General features: G+C 39.4%; 1 protein-coding gene across 2 annotated transcripts; it reads left to right on the top strand.

The window, feature by feature from the left end:
* The first annotated feature begins 1,683 nt into the window (after positions 1-1,683).
* Positions 1,684-22,478, top strand: grb2b (growth factor receptor-bound protein 2b). 2 transcript variants are annotated; one of them, XM_088437624.1, is made up of 7 exons: positions 1,684-1,883; positions 2,971-3,224; positions 17,495-17,592; positions 19,328-19,450; positions 19,858-20,026; positions 20,668-20,867; positions 21,001-22,478. In XM_088437624.1, the coding sequence occupies exons 2-6, from the start codon at positions 3,147-3,149 to the stop codon at positions 20,851-20,853; spliced, it is 654 nt and encodes a 217-aa protein (XP_088293750.1). In that variant the 5' UTR covers positions 1,684-1,883; positions 2,971-3,146; the 3' UTR covers positions 20,854-20,867; positions 21,001-22,478. The 2 variants fall into 2 exon arrangements, with proteins under 2 accessions (XP_088293750.1, XP_088293749.1); XM_088437623.1 differs by having other exon boundaries at positions 1,686-1,883; positions 20,668-22,478.
* Positions 22,479-23,106: the final 628 nt, after the last annotated feature.

The raw sequence follows: 23,106 nt of genomic DNA on the forward strand, positions 1-23,106 counted from the left end.
TGACCAATAATTGGCTAAATCTGAGTGTTTGACTTGAATGTTAGGTTCACTGGACTAAATCAAGGTTCCTAAAGTTCATTGGACTACCTTTAAATAAAGGGTCACGTATAAGCCCTCAAAAACTAGAATCACGTGAGTAGCTTTTGGCCTGCTCTAAAAATAGTTCACCAGTGATGTGACATTGTGTTTTCATTGTTTATTTTCCAACAAAAAAGTAATTGACCTATTGGTTAATCAATTTGCAAACACTAACCTCACACATCAGGCTATATTTTTCAATGCTGACCATTCTTTTTAAACTAATAATTAAACGATATTAGGTGATAACTTGAAATTATAAAGCTACCCTTTCTTACCCGCAAGCAGTGATGAAGAAACATGACATAAATCAACTATTTTACATTATGTTTCACTTATATCTTATATTTGCATAAATTGAGCGCAAATGTTTGAGCCCCGAAGTGAAGACACTGATCACACGAAAGAATGAGGCGGTTTGGCGGTAACAGTTATGTTGGTAGAAGCGGAACAGCGAGGCGGAGTTTCAGATTCTACAAGCGAAGGCTGACAAAAAATAAAAATAACAACACATAGACATTTCACTGAGCAGATGGCCAATTGCGCCGAAGAGTTAGCACGTCCGCCATATTGGTTGTGTCAGAGCTATGGGGTTCATTATTGTAGCAAAAGTATTTGGGGTATCTCTCATTCGCATACGCCAATGCAGTTGGGAAAATTGATTAATAGGCATTTAAAAAGTATGTAACTTTTAATATGATAACGTTTACGTTTAGGATGGCTGAGCATTTGAATATAAAATCTCGGTAAACAACTCAAAATGACAAGAAACCAAAAAAAACAAAAAAAAAGCGAAGGTGATGTCTAGTGCAAATTTTTCTTTATAATATTTTCTTTACTGTAATATGTTCTCAAGGCTCGGGAAACAATCAATCATGGCACACTTGTTTTATGTGTTTGATCATGTGATGTTTGCAAAATGTAATGTCATTTTCATTCCATAGCAAGTCGAATAAAAACAGGTGGATTTTGCAGCCTAATGCTCTTTTCCACAAAAGTAGTATCATTTAGAGCATTGTGTTTGGACTAATGGGGCTGTATAGAAAATATTGTAAATATATACTTTTAATTACATGATCAGTATTATGATCCCATGAGATTCTATGAGCGTAACCCATTCGGTTAAACAATCAGGCAAAGCTTTACTTAAAAACTTTACCACAGACAACATTGACTTGAATTGAATCTAATCGAATCTTTTCATTGTCAATGTATAGCAAATATACAACAAAATTGGGAACGCTGCCCCAAATGGTCCAAATTAAATAAAAATGAATAAACAGAATAATGATTATACAATAAAACTCATCGTTTCATAGAGTGTAAATGTTTTTTCAGTGTGGCAGTTGGGTCTAAATATTTGGACAAAAGAATGTGATAAACATTTATTTTAGAGGTTTGGCCCCCAAAAATCAAACTTTTATGCCTTTAATTCACGTGACATTTTTTTTTTTTTTTGGGGGGGATGTCATTGGATGTTGAGACTTGCTAAGCTGAGCGTCCCAGTTTGCCACATACAATACGGCGTCAGCGCTGACGTCCCACGTGACACTTAAAACGGCTGTCTAAAATCCTTTACGTTTACGAACCCGACCATCCCAGCTCAGCGAGAGGAAGCGGAAATAGACGTCGCCAAGCTTACGCTAACAGCTCAAGTCAAGCTCTGAGGACGGGCTTGAAGCGATACATGACACACATCGGGGGATTTTTTTTTCCGCCACTAGAACCCAGAACGAGGAGTGGTTAACATCGCCATCTAGACTTCCCTGTCACCGCGGTTACATCGACACGGATTATATCGAGTGGTGAGTTTTCTTTCTTACGGGTCAAAGTTGTGTACTGTTCCTTACGTCGACGCAGGCTAGTCAAGTTGAGTGAGGCTAGCAGGGCTAACTGTGCCACTAGGCTAGCAACAACAGCTTGCGCTATGAAAAAAAAGGTGTTTTCTCCCTTGTCATATTTGCCGACGCGAAGCTAGCAGCAATGTTCCCCGTTGTCGACCAGCACATCGCTTAAAGTTAAACGCGCGATCACTTGTTGACTAACGTCGCTTCCCTTTTTTTTTTTTTTTTTTAGCTGTTATGATAGATGCGTTGAAGTGAGTTGGAGAATCACTTTGCATCGCAGTTATTGTTACCGTTAGCCGGCATGCTAACTTTAGCTTCTTCGCAGACTGGGCGCAGTCTTTTGGGGGGCTAACGGGAGAAGTCCGTGGGAATGCTTGAAAACACGATTTTGATGTCACATATATCGTTGTTATTTATGTACATTCCAGTAGACCCCACTGGAGAAAACACATCCCGAGATCGGTGAGCACGACCGCCTCTTGTATTTCTTTATGGACTAATAAATGATTTATTAATCATCTGTCTGACGACCTCTTATCAGATGTAACTCTTGCGCGTGCCCAACGACTTTTCTAGAAATATGTCACATCCTCAGTTGTAACATCTCTTAGTCATTCACTACAACGGATGAAAGTGGCTTTTTGTAGCCAGAGCAACAGTGTTCGCCGTTAGCTTGTGGCAGGTAAGTCAGGTTTAATGACTTTAGGGATCGTCCGGCTGTATTAGATTGGCGCAAGACTTTAAACAATTTAACTAGATGACTGCTTTATCCGTTTAGCGAGTGTAGGTTTAGCGAACGTATCACTGACGGCTCTGCATAATCTCCAGTCTGCACAGGTGCTTAGCAGTCACTGACAGGGATTGATTTAAATGTCATTACAAACGTCATTGCTCATTTTTTAAACTAATGGTGGTTCCTAGTATTGTCTGCATGAGGATGTGCACACCTCAGCTTCTTTTGAAGAATATTTCTTACAAACCTGTGAATATTTTTTGCCATCCTGTCATAGTCAGCTGCATCTCTCACGTTTTTTTTTTTTTACAGGAACCTTGCTGCGACCTTTATGTAAGGTCAAAGCCCTAAAGCAACGGGTCACAGACGGGAGGAGAGACTCGGGAGAAAAGCATCTGGTGGCAAAAGCTGGGATAAGCACCGTTTTTATTTTTTTATCCGGCCCCTGAATCCCAACTCGAGCCAAGACGTTATCTCGCACGCACGTCATGGAGGCCATTGCCAAATACGATTTCAAAGCTACTGCAGAAGATGAGCTTAGCTTTAAGCGTGGAGAGGTCCTTAAAGTAAGTGGAAAGTGTTCTGTTTTCATTGGACGCGATACTCTATGTGGCTTAATGTAAGTGAGGTTTGAATGGCATCAACATTAGTGGCTCTTCACTCCTCAGTTAGTGCGTGTGCTTTGCTTGATGTGCATTTTCTGTTCTATGAACGGTGAGCAACAAACGAGTTTGCATATAATATGTGAATATGCTGCACATCAAATTACTGCTGTATTTACGCGTTTTCATTTGGTGTTTTGCCATAATCTCTAAATTAAGGTAGTCATACAAGTTTTAAAATATGCTAACTTGTTAAACTGATGTTTACTTCAGCGGTCATTTTATTTTTGAATGTGAACTGTGTTTTGTTTATTGTTTGTCACTTTCCACACTCTAAAAGCGTATGAAGTGTTCAAATTCATTCAAGCCTGATGCTTTCTTGTTGGCTCCTCTTGTATATTTGAAATCGTTAATTAGACAAAGATATTTTTAGAATCCATCCCGCAATTTTCCTACACAATGGCGCTTTCAACAGTCATCACAATCCATTTGACTAGTTGTATTTTTGGGGGGACCAATTAAAGTGTAAAAGTGTAGATGCTTTTATGTTTCGAAATTGTCACAGGATGGGTTAGAAAAGTTGCTAACCAGAAAGTGCTGTCTGCCCATCTGTTCATAGCCATGTTGTTTTTGTTAACAGTGGCATATCAGTTAGACTCATGAAAGTCAGGTGAAAAAATACTAAAAGTAATTAATCACCCAGCCCCGATATGATTTTTGGGTGTAGCTGTATTGGGTAGTGTCTTGGTGTGAGGGAGATGCGGTTCAGTAAACGCTGAGCAAGAATGTTTACATAAGCGTGGCTATACTCATAAAATACCCTGCACACTCCTTTTTGATGTGATTAAAGATTTTAAAAAATGAATGAGACCAAGCAAATATCTTTTAAAAACTCGAGACCCATAATCAGTAGAACCCTAGCGAGGGGAAAAAAAAAGAGTGCCAAAATAAACCTTGTAGTAGATCTTAACTTTATTCAGTGACATTTGACTGACTCCCATTTAAACTGGAGTGTGTAGAATTTATATATCCACTATACATAGTGTGTTTTTTTTGTGTTGTTTTGAAAGTGTTTTTTTTTCCTTGGAATTTAATATTGTTTGTTTTTTTTATTCCACGGTATGATTTAACAATCATCTTAAGTCAACTCGCATGGAACGTGCATTATAATTAGAAATATATTCAGAAAATACGCAATGTTGTGCCCATTTATACTGTGGGTAGACTTTTATATTCTTTTCAAGTAATTTCTAGAGAGAAGATGAATATAAAATAGACTGCCGTAACACTGCCCCCAGCGCCATCCGCAATTCATCTGAATCATTTGTTGGCCGCTTTCCCCATTGGGCTAATTTGCTTTTTGAGGCAGGCATGATGTTCTTCCCTCTCCCGGATTGAATCGGCCTTTCTCCCTGTCTTTCATCTTCTTTATCCTGTGTCCCTTTTCCTTTTTTTCCTCCCTTTTCCTGCTGCATCCATCCTTTATAGCCTTGTCTGACGGAGGCGGATGCTGTGAAGGTGGAACTATGTTGTGTAACTTGTAACTACGTTTTTGAGAATTCCTCTTTCAAAGCAAAGACCACAAAATGTCCGCTAAGATGCAAATGTAAGTAGAGTGTCTTAAACAGCAGGTGTGTTGTGCGGTTCCTCAATTTTGGCCACTGATGCAATGATGCAAGAATTGGTTCTCAGTGGTGCCAATGTATATGTAGTCAACGCTAGCCATCTGCCATTAATGATGCTAAACTGCTCTGTTGGAAGAACAAAAGCACTCTCATGAGAACATACTGGCCTTTCTTATTTGCGCAGCTACTTCCACCAATTAGCTGTCTTTTGGAGGCTGTGGCTGTGTATGGAATAAGAAAATGAGAGTCTCGTATAGTACAGCTTCTTTTTATGTACGCTAAACATTAACTTGCCATGAAATGCAATAAGAGTTGGAGATGCATTCAAAGCTATGTTTTCTAACGCTCAGATATTTTTATTCTTGCTGAAGGAAGAAAATTAGGTCAAAAGGCTCAAACTCACACTCACAAATACACTTAGGTCTTGTCTACACGCAACCAAGGCCTTCGTGTGTAAAACAAACCAAAAAAAAAATCTGTTCACATGGCTTTGTTTAATGGAAAAAAAAGTTGCTGCTATACAAATCTATATAATTTGGTTTTATGCATGCCAAGCCACTAGGCTGCGGTATTGTTGCCAGATTCTGGCCAATCAGAAAGACCTTCAGCCTCTTAATGTCACCTGCATCAGCATCTTTGGCAGGAAATAGATTAGAGCGATGATGTAAATCTCCGCTTTATGCGTGCTATACACAAACACAGATCCAGAGAATTTGGCAAATCTCCACTTTGGCTGGAGTTTTTGAACCCTTCGGATTCGATGAGAGGGGAAAAATAAAATATGCCCGAGCACGTAAGGCAGATAGGACAAACTGGAGACATTTTCCACCTGTTTGCAAGAATTCCAGCTACGTGTTTGTAGACTATGCCTTAAGGGCAATATGGAGTTTCTAATATACTACCATGCATGTTTTTGGGAATGTTAGGTTGAGACTGGAGTGCTCAGAGAATACCCATACAGGCACAGGAAGAACATGCAAACTCCACACAGGAAGGCCGGGGCCGGAATCAAACACACGACCTCCGCATGTGAGGCAGACTTGCTAACCAGCCTTCCGGTGTACTGCAGCTTGATAGAACTCAATTAACGCATTCAGTGCCATTGATGACTATAGGCATCAGTGACCAATTTTAACAAGCTACACGGGTCAATAATCCATTTTAATTGGGCCGGCAGTGAAAGAGTTCATTACAGCCCAAGTTAAACCTTTTTTTTTTTTTAATCAATGTCTTAATTTAATTCTTAATCTCTAACTTTACACTTTCTTTAGACAGATTAGACTTGTTTTAATGCATCGAGCTTCTGCGCTTGGGTCGTTGGGTGTTCAAAAAGTTGGTCGTCACCATGAAGTGGACAATGATTGGCTGTCGTTGTGTTTGACATAACCTCATAGGCTCCTATTGTGGGTGGGAGGAAGTTCACCAGCAGAAGGAAGACATGAAAATAGATGAGCATGTGAGTTGATGAATGATAAATTTAACTTTAAAGCCGAAGGTAAATGGTTACAGCTGCATGTGTTAAAATATGTTAAAGAAAACTGCTTAAGCTACAATAACACAGCGTATCTTTAAAAAAAATGGTTGAGGGTTTTTCTCCCAAATTTTTAGATTTGATGAATTAAATAACCATATAATCCGATTCATCGATTGACAGAATAATAAACCGGTTACTTGATAAATTCAAAAGGATTAATAAATAATTGATTCATTTTAAAATAATCTTAAATTGTCACATACAAAAGAAATGTGTAAATGTAATTTTACACAGAAAAACGCTGCAAATGGTCAAATATAGAAACGGAAACTAAACAAACAAAACATCACATAAGTAAACATGCAGGTTGGAGTTTGTAAGCACATAAAAAACACAAAAAGTTTGTAAGCACATTTACAAACGTATTTTTTACAACAATCCGAATTTGCGTTTTGGTTTGTTTTTGGTTTGTGTTTTTTAGTTTGCGTCGTTCCTTTCTTATTTTTCAGCGTTGCTGCCCCTGCCAGCCACTGTAGCTTGATGTTACTAACGTTTGTGTATATTCAACCACATATTGTGTATATTTCTCTGAAATTGCGCCCTTGAAGATAATTGCAGTCCAATCCCAGAGTTGTACATACACTGCAGATGTATTTTGAGCTTTTATGCTCACAGATAATGAAGAGAACCCCAACAGAGATTCATACATTTTAGTTTCTGTGGGCGTTTTGTAAGATGAAAGAAAGCCCACATTGTCCACCGTCACTAGGATATTTAGTAATCAGGTTCCACAACTAACCCCCCAGCAAGCAATCACTGCGTCACTGTGTTTCACAACAGCTGGCCACCCTGACCAGGCTCCCCTCTAATTTGCAGCCTTGAGTCATTTGGCAACATTTAGTTCTGTCATTTGCCGTCTCGTGAGTCACGGAGCAAAATATCACGTATGGATATCACAGCCTCTTCTTCGTGCGAGGGGACTATTATGGAAGACTGAGATAGCAAAAATAGAAAAGTGGCTTTAAAGGTTAAGTAAAGTGGTGTATTAACTTGCTCAAATTTTTGCTTGGTGTAGCGTATTTTGTTCGTTTTTACGTCCGCTTTATCAGAAGGAAAGCAGGATTTTTTTTTTCTTTTTATACTGAAGTCTGGCCACTGCCCCAAGCACTGTTCTCATTTCCTCTTTAAATAAATAAAGATTAACAGGCCGTCATGATGACAAGAATAAGCTCCTGTCAATAGATCTGGGAGCTCTGTGTCAACAGTTATAATTGAAATTCATTGTGCTCCCTGTGTTCACTAACTTACAGGCTACTGGACACTTTGTAAGCCCTATAAGTTAGTGATCACATCTTGGCTCTTGATAAATGAGTATTATGTAGGTTATTTTTACCAAATCCAAAATGTAAATGTAAAAACTTAAAGTAAATCTCATCTTTGTAATTTCTTTTTTTTTTTTCTTGCATTTATATTTGTATGTTATACATTTGTTGCTGTTATGGTGCCTGTATGGGTTGCAGGTGAGTGAGCAAGCGAGTGAGAGAGGGAGCCCGGAAGCTCTGCGCAGTGGGAGAAGCATTTGAGTGCTCAAGGGAGCGTTGGGGAAATTTTCACTAAGAGTGCTCTTGAAATAAAAGTAAATCCTACTTCCTTGTTACACTGTTTGGTCAGCTACAGGCTCCACTTTAGGTCACTATGTGAGAGCCGTTAGCCCAAACCTTGTGGCAGCCTCATGGTCGCTAACCTGCTCTGCTACAAGAATCAATTTCTTCTTGAAAGCTACTGTAGTAATCCTGAACAAGGATGGACTCGGACGCTGGTTCAGTCTGCTCGCTTCTTTTATTGAAAATAATGCGGTAACAACCTCGGACAACACAAGCAACGTGTTAGCTGCAACTAACACGCTGCTAACAGCCAACTAACTACCTCTAGTTTAGCTTGTCCCATTACCATAAGTAGGAATGCGTTTAATATAGAAATGCACATCTGTACGCCATAACTCGGTTTATCTCTCCGATGGATGCAATATTGCTCAAATGTTGGAAAACAAAATGATAGTCTTTAAGTTACCATTTATAGGACGCACCCATAATTTTGGCCTTCATTTTGGGGAAAACAGTGTGTCCTATATTTGGTGAATTACGGTACTTTTTATACACACACACACAAAGGGCAGATCATTTTAAAGTAATATGTTTTAACCTAAAGCTATTTGCAGCAGAGGATTAATCAACTGATTAATTAAATTTTTAAATGTTATGTTGATATGCCACACTAAATATTTGATTGTTGGATGTTTAATACATTTCCTTTGCTGCCTTGGTTAGTTTAAAATACAGAAGTTACACTGCTAAATATTATTACAGATCCCATTTCCCCAAGTCATTAGTTGGGTATCTGCACTATCGTATTATTTTAAAAGCAACATCGTTCTTGCCAAGAAAGTCGTTGGCTCTTTAATCCGTTTTTTGTTTTTTCTCCCTGAAGTGATCTAAAATTGTCATGTTTCATATCCATAATCTCTGAAGACAAATGAGAATAATGGAGACTTTTTAGTTTGCTCTTACAATGGTGCAGGTTTATTGTATCTGAGTATGTTTATATTAATACCACAGCATAGCTTTTTTTCACATCCTGTTTGTGTAGTCCAAACCCCCTGCAACTTCCTGCATCTCCAGTCAACTCCAGCAGGCCATGTCTGCATCGACCACAATGTCGTAACAGCCAATGCAGACGCACAAGTTGAAGCTAGGTTGTCTGCAATTAGCCAAACCTCGGACTTCTTTTTTCCCCCCTCTTGCCTTGCTGTCTTCACTTTCAAAGGGCCTCGTAATCTTCCTAATTATATTTTCTGTGTAAAAACCCATTCAGTGCTATCTTGGAAAGAAGCTTTTAAGCCTGTTGCCTTTCTATGAAACCTCTCCACCCATCCCTGATTAATGGCTCCCACATTGCCTCTTACTCGCTGAACTATTGATCCAGCTCGAAGAAAAGTGTTTTATCAGTGCTGCCTTTTGATACCTAAATGTCAGGAGAATACACCATGTGCTTTTATAGACAAATCCTAATCCATGCCTTTACTAAGAACTTTAGGACTAGACAAATCAGCTTTTATTTTTTTTTTGGGGGGGGGGGAATCTGGGCTTGTGCGCATTCAAATTGGGAACTGAGAGGTTAATAAGTCCCAGCCTGGTTGCTTATTGTGCAGAAGATCATGTTAGGATATTGTCAGAAAAACAAGTCAGATTACATTTGCAAGAATATGTCATCATGTCTTAAATAGATAATAGGAAATAGTTGTTGTGTTAAGTGCTTCAGTTTGGTATTTTATATTAAAAATTAAAAATAACTTAGAGCTGAAACGACTAATCGATTATCCACTTCATCAATTATCATTGTTCATAATCGAATGTTTCAAGACCGAGTTACATCTCAAGCCGTCCAAAGCAAACATATTATCCTTGTGTTGAATTAAACTAAATTAAATGCGCTTCTGAAATATTAACATTCGTGCTCTTTATTTTCTGACTTTACGGGTATTCAGGGTGAGCAATCAACACTTTAACATGGTTAAATTCTCCCAATTACCTCCAATGAAGCGGCCCCTTTAAATTATACTTTAAAAAAATATATTGGGAAGCTACCTTTTTATTTCTCTGCCATTACTCAGCGTGTGTACGGAGCCCTGGTATTAAACCCAGGGCTTAACTTGGAAAAACTGCCGCGTTGATAATCCTTACCCTTAAAAAGGGGTTTGGAATGGGAGGATCCAATGAGGCGGAGTCCCTGGGTATTTTCTTGAGGAATAATATCCACCCACACCCATCCGCTGTCTTTTGCACGCCACTGAGTCCACCAGGCGTTATTGTGATTGGTCGGTGGAGTCCAAATCTTTAAAGTAGGCCAAATTGACACCGTCTACCGCATATACAGTGCACCCCTCGGCCGAGTTAATCCTTTGGTGATGGTTTAAATGAGGTCGACTGAGGTGCTTTTTTTGAAGATACTAAAGTGCACTTACTACTTATGTGATGAGGTCATGTATGTCCACGGTTCGTTGTGGCGTATTTGTTCTTGTCAGTATTTCATTCCCATGATGATGACATCATCGATAAAGCTGGTAGGTCAGCTTTAGTTTGAAGTGGAAAAATCTGTATATTTCAATGACTATGGCCCAAATATGCTTTTATTACGTTTGGACCACTTTTTTGCTCGACACTACCAACGTGGTCTTGGTCCCAGTGCCCTTGGCAAAATTTGGAAATTACGAATAGCGCCTTTGTGTAGACCAGCGCCAGAGTGTTTGCATGAACTACCTCCCATCCCTTTCCCTTTTGTGCCACTTGGTACTTCCCTCTATTTGCAGCATCTGCCGCAAGTCAACATACCCGCGGGCCATGATGATGTACTTACTGTCTTAGCCAAACTCTAACTACCCACTTAGGCCAATAGCGGCTCCCTCAGACAAGGTTTCCTACAGTGGCTCAAACATCTGGGAGGACTTGGAGGCTAAAAGGTGGCCTGTCACATTCTAATGTTTTTAGAATTCACATTCTAATGTTTGTAGAATTTATTATTCTATCTCGGGCCGCAGCTAAGGATTACTTTGATTAATCTGTCCATTATTATGTCGATTTAATGGGTTTTTGATTGTTTGTTTTTGAGTAAACGTGGTTTAACGTCCATACTATACTCACAAACATATTTCAAAATAACTGCTCTAAATGTCCATTGATTATTATTTTCAGGAGAAAAAAAATCTGCCAATTTAAATTGTCCTTCACTCTCATAGAAATACAAATTGTTGCTTTGTTTTCAAAAACACAAAGATGGCGATTTGTTCTGAAAGCACACCATTATCCATGAATGATTAACGTGATAAATTGATGTTAGCATTTGTTTGTTTTTATCTCATCTGTCTTCTCAGGAAAAGGAACATATTTAAATGTTACCGCTGATGGGATTAAAATAAAAAAAAAAAAAAAGCTTGATCTGATGTAAGCAAGAGAGTTGCGCAAGCATGGGAATGAGAACAATTTTGTCACACACAAAAACAGATTTGGTTAGTGAGCAAGCACAAATGCGCGAGCGTACACACAGCTGACAGAAACGTAGCTCGTTTGATTGTTTTGAAGATGCGATGACCTGAAATTACACCATTGTTTCTAAGTATATGACGGTGGGATTCTTTGGTAGGGAGTCCTCCTCTCTCTGCTACTTTGGGGTTCGTCTCTCATTCATTCTTTTCCTCCGCTGGTTCCCTTCCTGCACTTCCTCTATTTGACCTTGTGCTGAGTCAGGAAGCTGTAATTAGGATTCCTCTTCAACGCCACATCACTTCCTTCTGATGTTTGCCCAAAAGAGACTTTTGTATTTAAAACGGAGCGCCATCATTCTCACTCTTGAACTCCTAACTGCCGTCGTTCCCACGCTGCAAGTTTTAAGTGTTTAAAAGTAGGTCAGACATAAGATACACTAATTAGTAGAGATGTATATACACACAAGACTTATAATCAGCCCACAGTACCGGGGCCTCCGGTGTTGTATTAGCGTAGGAAGTCAAACTTAAATCTTTTGAAGTCTTTCACTTCAATGCTATTATGAACAGTCTTAAGTTACCTTTTCTTGAAGTGAGTCGGTTATTTAATTTCCCTAACAGCCGCTAAAGCTTATTTGTCCCTTAAACCACGACAAACTGTTACAATTTGCTGCTGTACTTCCATTCACTTTCACATTATCAGCTGTTTGCCCGGCAACAGTGGCGCTTCATTGTATAGGGTTAGTAATAGTAATAAATATATAATATTTTATAGATTCTGATCACAGATTTGAGTCACGAAATGGATCTTTTTCTGGATCAGCAAAAGAATAAATAAACAAATCTAACTTTACTGTATCATTATTTTATAAAATACTTGTTACCATAAAAAACAACTTCTCAAAAGGTCATATATGGCTGTTTATATGAACACAATATTGAGTATTTTATATTCATATATATTTCAAGTTTGCCTGCTGCTAAATGTGGCATTAATATGAAACTGCTTATTTTTTCAAATATATAATTTGTGAAATAGTTGATGCAGTAGAATCAGTCAGTCTCCCAAAGTCAAGTGTGTTAAAAGTACTGAGGAGAGTGGATTAAAGTATGATTCTTTGGGACATTGTTAGATTTATTAAAGTGAACAATGGATTTTTTTTTTTTTTTTTTTACTCGTAAATACCGCTTGGGTCATAAAGAATCTACCATAAAATTGCATGTAATTCTCCACTTGTGGGATCGCTACATCTTGCAAAAATTCAGCAAGTGGAGTGCCTTAACTTCATGCTTGTTTTGTTTTTCCTTTAGCTGTTTTGCATTTTTATTACACTCGTAAAACTGGAAATGGAACTCGGGAAATGTGGAAAAAATTTATTGTAATTGCATTTGAGTCCGATCGATTACTAGTCAATCCTGGAAACTATTTTGCTTGACCTTAGAAGTTAGATTCAAATACAGTAATTTTTCTATGTACTCTTTTAGTGGTGGGAACGTTCATATTTCTTCCGCTACAAGTGTGTAGTATTAGTTGGGGGTTTGATTTGTGTCTTATGCTCCAAGTTCTGCTCTATAAAGGAGGCCCCACACGTGGACTTGGCCTCAAGAATTCTTCTCAATTAAAAGCTTTCATTTAGGAAAATCTTCCTTGAAGGGTCTATCTGAGACAGTAAGCACATGACCTCTCTTTGGTATGTTCTGCTCAATCTGCTTTCCTGCTGAGCATAAAAGAGGTCACAGCCACTTGTGTGACTTTTCCTAAATAACACGAAATACTTGTTTATCAGGGGTGTCACTCTAAGACCCTTAAACTGTCACAATTTCAGAAGTGCTGTAATCAATCAGTGACACTTTCAATAAACATTTGTTCATACTCTCTCGGATATGTGAGGTGTCTGAACAAGCCAATTTGGCCGTGGCTAAAATGTGACAAGATGACACATTAAAAAAAGAAAATCAATATTTAGTCTTTGCAGCATTGTCTGGGATAATCAGCAGATAGGGATCTTCAGGTCCCGGATACTCCTTTATCTGCTGCCTGCGACTTTTAATTAGTTTTTGGCCTGATTTGCATCTATTTACTGTCGAGATTTAGTGCACACCAACAATATAGCTAATTGTTGTCAGTCGTTGCTCAGTCCCCATAAAATGCTAAAATTTTTCAAAAGTAATTTATGGAGGTTCATAAATTTTAAAAATGGCTTGACACAATCTATTCGGATTGTTTAAAAGGCCACAGGAGCACAGAACTTTTTTACCGCCCTCTTTTCACATGGGCATGCAGAATCCGCTCTCAGAAGCAAGCACTTCAACATTAGTTGGAAGGGAAGAGTGGCATCTGATCAAATCTGTCTTGCTTTCTTGAGCGACCAGTTCTTGTATGTAATAAAAAAAAAGATGTCTACTAGTGAACACACTGAAAGTAACATTTGCACTCTGTGGAAAAACTATGGTTTTACCTTGTAATCTTTATTTATTTATTGTTCATATTAACATAAACATTGAATGACTTAAATAAAACAGGAGCAGAACATCCTCTGATCAATATTTGTATTGCTTTACCTTCTCTAACCTAATTATCAATCACAAATGGAGAGTCTTCATCACCGCTCTGGTTTACCATTTAAAAAAAAAATCAGTGTTGTGATTTTACTGTTAATCACTCAGTGAGTCACTTTCTGATTGTGGTAGTTACTTTTAAACCTCGTTGGTTTAAATTGCTAAATCAGTATCAAATGCAATTTGAAAATTGCTCTCAGGATAAGAAAGTATTCTGAATCTGAATTTGTTTTTCTCCGGTGAGCTGTCATGCCCAGATTATCTCGCACTCCAAAATAATCCCTGCTCTTGATTTCTTTTAATCCCATATGGACTGTGCAAGTGCATTTATCATCTTGTTTACCATGTCTTCATCTCCTTCATTTGCTCTTTCCCACCGCTGTTCGACTCCCAGCTCTGCTGTGCAAAAACGACTACTATTGAAAAAACATATTTTTTTCCCCTCTTACATTTCTTTTTCTTATTTAAGGTAATGTCAGAATTGAATGAGTTCTCATTTTCCATCTAGACATTTCTTAAATTATTTCAACCCCTCGAAAATATTCTTTATTGATTTTTGTGTAAACACAATGCATTCCCTAAAACGAATATGTGAGATTTAAAGATGCTTTGTATAGGCTGAATAATAACAGTTTTCCCGACTATTAGTCCACGTACAGACTGCCAGCCAAAATCCGATTTTGAGCCAATGCTGGTTGAAACTCATTGAACAGTCAAAAAGCACATGAAATGCGATTTTTGCCCGACTGATACAAACCACATTTGGGGGCGAGTATTCATATTCGATCTTAACAGGATTCGTCTCGATTAAACAGTTCCAAACACACAGATCGGATTTGACTGTGTACACAATGCAGCACGCGTGCATTGAGTTGAAAAATTTAAGCCATGCGACACTACACTTGTTTACATTACAGATAGACTTTTTTTTTTTAATCATGGAGAAACAAAAGGAAAGCAAATCCTCGCTCTCATTCGGCAGTACGCTTGGCGTGCATTCAATGACAAGTCTCACAGTACGAATTTGAATGCATGCATTTATAAGCAAATTCAAAACGAGGAGACATGCAAACACTTTCTAATTTCAAGAACCATGATCAATAGCCACATGTAAACTCAGGTTGCTGGGGCAGATAATCCAATTTTTACGAGTGTAACTGCATTTGCACAACATCAGCGCCGCACTCGCTGCAATTAGACAATTAGACAAATAGTTCAATTGAAATAAAGCATTTTATTCCTTACTGGCTGTTTTACAGAAACGAGTAACAAAGCATGCAGAAAGTTGAGTTCAGGACAGCCACCTCGTATGTTTACTCATGGTTACATGTCAATGGAAGTGCTATAATATTCTAATGAGAGAAGAGGTCTGCAGTGGCAGCTGTGGTGAAGATAATCCCTGGTATGGACCTTAGCCTATCAAATAGCAATTTATATCTATTGTGGTTCAATCGGATTAAAAAGACAAAAAAAAAAGTAGTTTGCAAAAAAGGGAAGGACACAAATCAACCAATGGCTTTCCTTGGAGCAGAAACAAAATTCAATCCTAGACATATTGCTGTGGTTGTCCCATTTTTGTATGGCATGAAGACTCCCTGCCAAGCAGATATTTAGCTCTGGCTTTAGTTCCAAGACACCAGATAGACATCTAAGCAAATGAAAAAGCCAACCGATTTCACTGGGTTTCATTTGATTGTAACCAGGCCTAACCCAAATGTGGGGGGGGCTGATGTATGAAGTGCCGTGTTGCTCGCTGCTCATTTTAGTAAACACTGTTCTGTCACCAATGTAAACTGTGATTTTAGTGCTGCCTCGGTTGGATTACTCAAATCAGATAAGCATCTTTGATTTTGTGGGCCTAATCACTCAGTCACAGATTACACTGCATTGTATGCCTGCAGTTATTTTTAGTTTTATTGCGTAGGTGGTCAAATTTCTTTGCCGTGGTGAGTTCATTAAAGAAACTACACTGGCAGGTTTTGAGGAAGCACATAGTGTCGATAGCGCCGTTAGTTGTGTCTTATTGCGCATAATTAAAAAAAAAAAAAAGTAAAATGATCTGACTCGTTTAAGAATAAGTGCACATGTATCATACATAGAAATTGGTTGAAACGCTAAGTTAATGTCAGCGACAATTTAACAGCTTTGTGTTTTAAGACCAAGGAAATTGTAGGCAGGTTTCTGTTTGAGTGATGTTTGCCAGGAAGTAAGCTTGATATTGTGGTTTACACGCATCGGATAACATGTTCCCTTGACTTCACACCTCCAACACCGAAGGGGAGTACCTACCTCCTTTTGTATTCTCTCGTTTTTAATCGATTATCGGGGTTGAGAACATCTCATTTTTCAACTCAATTTTGTGATTTATCGGTCATACTCTACTATGGCATCAGTAGCACTAGTTAAGATCTCTCTAAGACAGCACCCACAGTCACTTTAATCACATTTATATATCTTTCTACCTACTTATATTTGAACTGCTGCCTCAACTGGTTGGGTATTCGAGAGTTAGCAGCTGAAAAAGGCAGCTGGCATTCTGCAAGCTCACTCGAGGCCAGCGGGACAACAGGCTTGGTTAAATTGCTGATATCATATAGTGGCAAAGAGAGGACAAGGAGAGAAAAGTGACTAAGAAATCATGCAAGCCCTGAGAACCTCAGGTTCATGCCCCAGCCCCCAAAAAGCATGCTTTCCTCTTTGAATTATGTAGATGCGATGCGATCAAAGAAAGTCAAGCCTCTGAACTTATGAAATTCTAATGAGCGAAACTGAGTCATTCGTCAATGCAGGATTCCGCCTGACTGCTTCCAAGAGTTGAGATTAATGCCGTCCCTGCTTAAATTCAAGCCGCTCAAAGACTCAATCAAGTGACAGTCTGCTTTTCTGCACGTCTCTTCTGCATTACAATGACTGACTGCTTTTATTTATTTATTTTTTTTTTAAACAATACAAAGCAGGTTTGCGGGTAACGCGACATTAAATGGAAATTAAATCAATTGAAGTCACTAGCCTTTTAATTTGAGGTTTGAGAAAATGATATCTGCTTGTTGTCACCTTTACAGAAACTGAGTGTTAACTGCAACAGTTGAATTCACATTCTTATTCCCCTAAGTAAAGGTCTGCAGTCTATTTTTGACTTGAGCAAGAGCATTGTAAAAGGCAGCCACACTCACTCACAAATCTGAAACAATACGCAAATACCACTTAAGGTTGTGCCGTAAGTGACGTTCATAGCTGAGTCGTCTATATTTGTTTTACTTCATTCTATTTAAAAGCTAGTCTTTTCTCTTCACTTTAGACTGAGAACAAAAGAGTATCTACAATCACCAAAATTTCTGTTATTCAATCTTTTGAAGGAATTTCCTAATACCGTATTTACCAAGCAAGTTATCTTATGTCGAGTATGGACGCCATCCCAAATCACCCCAAAAAAATGTGGAATTTCAATTTCAAGGTCCTGCTTGGGGTCATTGTTTCCCATTTTTCAAATGATCCTGTGCGACGTGAATGACCCCCGATTTGTTTTTGTCGTCACCAGGTATTAAACGAAGAGTGTGATCAGAATTGGTACAAGGCGGAGTTAAATGGAAAAGATGGCTTCATTCCCAAGAATTACATCGAGATGAAGGCCCATCCGTAAGTATTCGACTTCGGCTTTCTACGTTGTCTGTTATTTCACAAAACATCCTCAATGTTTTTGTTGTTTTGTTTTTGTTTGTTGAGATTCTTTGATTCATATACAATAGGTTGTCCTTCTCCTACAAATGCATCCTGTGATAAAGTCAAATGACCCAGCCACAAGTACTTGGTCAAAATCATCTAACAAATGAAAATTTTCTGTCACCAGAGTATGAGGATCGTTGTCTCATTCTCATTGAAATGTGTTGCTTTACTGTCCTTTTTTTTTATTTTTACGTTTTATCATTTAAAAAATTCTTATTGTAAACAGGATGTGCGGCGCATGACTTTACAGTGATCAAGCATAACTTTGTACCCTCTTGCATCATATAGTAATTTTCATGACAAGGTCTGCCTGCGTCTTATTGAAAGCTTTCGCAGATGCTCCGAAGCGTCGAATCCAACGTGCTGTATTAGTCACAGCTCTCGCAGTATGATGCCTTTCTTTAGCACCGCTTACCATCTATGACTTTGAAGAAAATGTATTGTAGAACTGGCTGCCCAACCACAGGAATAAACATACTATAAATAACTCAACACAGCAGTTTGCAAAAGCATGTTTTTCGATGGCGACCTGTCATCAGGCCAGGTTGACTTTCTGCTATTAATTATTGATTCAATTACTGTAAATAATGACGAGGTAAAATTTCAGATGTGTTTACGGAAGTTATTTTACATTTTAAATATGCATCCATATCTCAATGAATATTGTGATCATGTAGTTATTTTGCAAAGAAGTGATCATGTAGTTATTTTGCAAAGTGGTGTTTATATAATACAATAAATTGTATGTATGTTTGTATTGAATGAATAGATGGCTGCCGAAAGTGATTAGTGACATTAGGGTGACACTATTTTTCTAATAAATGGCTTAAATGTTTTTATTGCTCATTCTGTCAGAGGCATGGTTCCCTAACCACAATAGGGCGGATATAGAATTTCAAAAATGTTTGCAGTGATGGTTAAAAATCAGTATGGCAAGCTACAAATTAAAGAGGAAAAAAAAAAACGCCCCCCTCAAGCAACGTTGACAATCGCATTCATTAGTTTTTGCAAGTGCTCGTAATATTGGAGTCAGCCAGTGTAGATTTTGTTCTGGTTTACGTGGTCCGTGACGTGTGTTGAGCCGTTGAGCGTTGCACTGTGGGTGAACCTCGCTCGCTCTCCAAAGTAGCTGCTGTGTCAAATGGAACACACAATGATCCAATTTGTTGTTAAATCTAATAACGGCGTAGCCGTAAGAATACTTCAATAAGAAAATCTTGCTCCCCAAACACGGCCTCACCAAAAGCAAAACAAAGTGACTCAAGTCATTCACCGTAAATAAAGCTCAACTGGTTTTACATGCAATATGCTGCAGGCTTTTGTCCTTAATTAAATATTGACTTTATCACCGTTGCACAATGAAAGCTTTTTGCCCGGTGGCTTAATTGTCGAGAAGGCATTGATACTTTTTATTTTCAGGCTGTCTATGCATATAAGTACGCTGTTCGCAATAAGTTAAGAGATACTGTATTGTGAGAGTGGTGTTTTTCAACTCACGCACACACACAAAAGATCGATCTCGTTCTGTGCATGAACAAGAAATCTTGTGATGTTTTAATCGCGCGAGATCTCGTGGTAGGAGATTGCTCTCGCAGCTTATTATGGCGGGGGCTTCTGATTGGTCAAAATGGTCGTTTGTGTCCTCCAGGTGGTTCTTCGGGAAGATCCCCCGGGCCAAAGCAGAGGAGATGCTCAACAAACAGAGGCACGATGGCGCCTTCCTCATCAGAGAGAGTGAGAGCGCACCGGGCGACTTCTCGCTCTCTGTCAAGTGAGTAGCATCGCGCCAACTGCAGTTTAACATCAGACATCCATCGTTGCTCACAATCCATCAGCCCGACAAAATTCCGCGCTCTGGTGGGCTGAGTCATCAACGCAACCGCTTCCTTATTCTCACGAAGTCTGAGCCGGGTTCACCCGTTAGCTTCTTTTCCAGTATTTGCTTAGTAAACTGCCTTACTTCCTCTTCTGCGTTTCCATTTTGACCTTCCCGAAAGACGCGTCATGTCACCAGACGCCATGCGATAAGGGGATCTCGAATCTTCTCCTTCCACTTGAATAATTTAGCAACGTTATTGTCCACTTGATTTGAATACAGCTCACCCACACATTTTCCACCCTTATTCATTTGGGTATATTATCAAGCCTCAACCTTTTTCTGCCTGTGACCCTTTCCAGGTTTGGAAATGACGTTCAGCACTTCAAAGTTCTCCGTGATGGCGCCGGCAAATATTTCCTGTGGGTGGTCAAGTTTAACTCCCTCAATGAGCTGGTGGACTACCATCGCTCCACCTCCGTCTCTCGTAACCAGCAAATCTTTTTGCGGGACATCGAGCAGGTCCACCAGGTAACAACAGGCACTGTAACTTCCTTGATGTTATTCTTTCACAAAATGTTCTACCAAACTGCATGTCATCTGAAAGAAAAAAAAAAAAAGTAGGAGCTAATAGCTAACAAGGGACTTCGGGACTCGGAAACCACAAATGTAGTAGGACTCGACACATTGCCGGAAAAAAAACTTCTAATAAAAGTGTATCAAGACATTCATATCCACATAATAATTGGTAAACTAAGAATTATTTTGAAGGTGGCCTCTTTACCGCATTTCTGGCACGTTTTACTGTCATGCGCATCATTAGCAGTTGTTGCTGTGATTGGCTTGAATTTTTTAAGGTAGGTTTTTATTATAATGCATGATATAGCCATTCCAGATTCCATGTCTGTTTTATTTTTTTTTTATGATGCTGTGACACAAATCCCAGTAGAAATTTGGAAGTGTTATTTGAAGCGTGCAAGTGTCGTTTCCAGCCTAAGTCTCATTGGTGTACCGTAATTAAGAATTACATCAGTCCCCATTGTTTCTGTAGTTCATTTCCTTTCACCCCCCCCCCCCCCCCCCCCCTTTTGCTTTTCATGCCATTTTTCTTTTATCCTGATACACCCTGGCTAACCTCTGCCCGCCTGTGTTTCCCGGTTTCCATGGCACAGCATCCCACATACGTGCAGGCGCTCTTTGACTTCGACCCTCAGGAGGAAGGCGAGCTGGGTTTCCGACGCGGCGACTTCATCCAAGTCCTGGACAACTCTGACCCCAACTGGTGGAAAGGCGGTTGCCACGGCCAAACGGGCATGTTCCCGCGCAACTACGTCACGCCGGTCAATCGGAACATGTGAAACAGTGCCGCCATGTAAACGGCCGCCGCCACCTTCATCATCATTCTAGATGTCATCAGTCCCTCCACCCTCATCCGACTCCCCCCTCCCACCCCCGCCCCCTCCCCCTCCCCCTCCTCCTCCTCTTCTTCACCGACCCCACGATAGCAGGAGCAGAGAGGAAGAATGCAAACAAGTGAAAAGTGAGAGAGAGATAAGACAGGAGCGCTGTCACGGGCGGCGCTTCGCAGCTGAGCAAAATCCGCCTCCACTTGCACTGAGACTGTGAACGCCTCAGTGAGGATTGCGACCGCCTTTGAGGGAAACCGACAAGCAAACCATTTGACTCCCACAGCAGCTTCTGTCCACTCCTTAACTTCTTAACATTCTGCCGCCTTGCGTTCGTTCGCTTTTCGCCGCATGTTCTTTTATCAGCCACATGTGTTTTAAAGGAAAAACAACAGAAAAAAAATGTTTAAAAAAAAGCAATTGTTTAAAAAAAAAAAAAAAGAACTGATGCCATATACAGCAAGATTCCATGTCTACGATGATTGGCTCGTGAGCGTTGTACATCAGCCGCCGGCTGTATAAATGAATCAACTATAGAGAGAATCCATTTTTTAAGAATATATATGTATATTATATATTTGTATGTGTTTGTCTGTATTACCTCTCCTCACGCATTTGTAAATTATGTTCAATGGTTTGTTTGTCCAGATAAGACTTAAGTAGCTCTAGAATGTGCTGAATTGTCCTTTAAATTTCTATCCGAGAGCGCTCGGGTAACACGCGAGCTTCCCCCCCCACACGCGAGGGAAGTCCGCTTAGCATCGGGAGAAGAAACCAACGGAGCCGGGAAGCTCCTGTCGTTGAGCGGCAAGGGTACGCGAGCCATGTATGACGTCAGCCGGCCCCGCCCCCTTTTTTTTCATTCCCAAAGGCCACGCGTTTGTCGTAAGCGCTTGAATGTAGCTGACCGAGTCCGCAGAAATTAGCATGAGGGAAGCCGCCTCGGAGAAATGAACCACACGCAAGGGAAAACGCGCTGTAACCTTCCACGCGGTCATTCGTCACTTGTACAGCGCAGCGAGTTAACGTGCATATTTTGCTAAAAACGTGCGCTTAGCACGGAGGCTGAGATCGGATAATCACGAGTAATCACCAGTCTGCAACTGGCACACATGAACACTTCCCAAAATTGAGATCTCCTCTTTTTTTTTTTTGTTTCTTTATATTTTTTGTCAAATGTGGTGTCGAGCACTTTTTTTTTTTTTTTTTCGGGGTCAAAGATTTTTGTTCTGGTCTAGCACATGTCTGTGTGTTTTTTTTGTTGTTGTTGTTCTTGGTTTCTTGCTCTCTCTGGATAGTGCCTTTCTCTCTGGTGTTTTAGTCTCTCCGACCCCCCCTCCCCTCCCCTCCCTTTTTACGCCAGTCCCAGAAACAAGTGTACATATTCTAACCTGTCCCACCAACCTCTCCCACATCAACTCGCCTTCACCTTAGTCCCCACCTACATGGATCTCTTATTTAAGTGTCTCGCCTTGTCTTACCTAATGATGCTGTTTCAGTTTTGCTCTTTTTTTGTTTGTTTTTGCTTTTTTTTTGTTTGTTTTCAATTAATAAAATGCAATTATTAAAAAAGGGGATTATGTGTATTATTTAGAGGTGCTGGTAAGGTTGTGAGCGACACTGAGGCCTCTATGGCCCAACTAGCATGTACGTAATGATTTTTTTTTTAATTGTCCACAGAAAAGTATTAAACATAAAAAATCTTGTTTTGAGGTACAGTAGAGATCTCTTCACAAAGATAAACCATTAACTTAATAAATCCCCCCCCCAAAAAAAAAAAAAAATCAACAAAATGTCAGACCTGTCATAAAAAAGAGATACAATACAAATAAACATTTGTCCATTTAACTTTTTCAACTTAAAGTGTCCTTTTGGGGTCATAGTGTTCACAAAAATAAATCATGAACTTGACAGGTAACGAGAGGTGGAACATGACAAGTTGATCCAACCATTCTAGTATGGCGGCGAATCTAGAGTTTTTCCAATAAAGAAATTGAGTAACCTACTGAACATAAAATTTGTTTTATGAACTTATATTTTCCTCAAACAATTCAATCATTATTTTAAAGTATTTTTGCATGTGCGTTTCATTTAAAATCCTTAGTACCCCCTCTAGTCCCTCAAAGTACCCCCGGAGGTACTCGTACCACAGTACTACAATGAGAGAAGATTTTCAAGCGCTGCTAAAAGATGAAGGTTTGGAGA

The sequence above is a fragment of the Hippichthys cyanospilos genome, chromosome 16 (assembly GCF_059441005.1).
Source record: "Hippichthys cyanospilos isolate Australia breed blue-spotted pipefish chromosome 16, RoL_Hcya_1.0, whole genome shotgun sequence".
NCBI classification, from domain to species: Eukaryota; Metazoa; Chordata; class Actinopteri; order Syngnathiformes; family Syngnathidae; genus Hippichthys; species Hippichthys cyanospilos.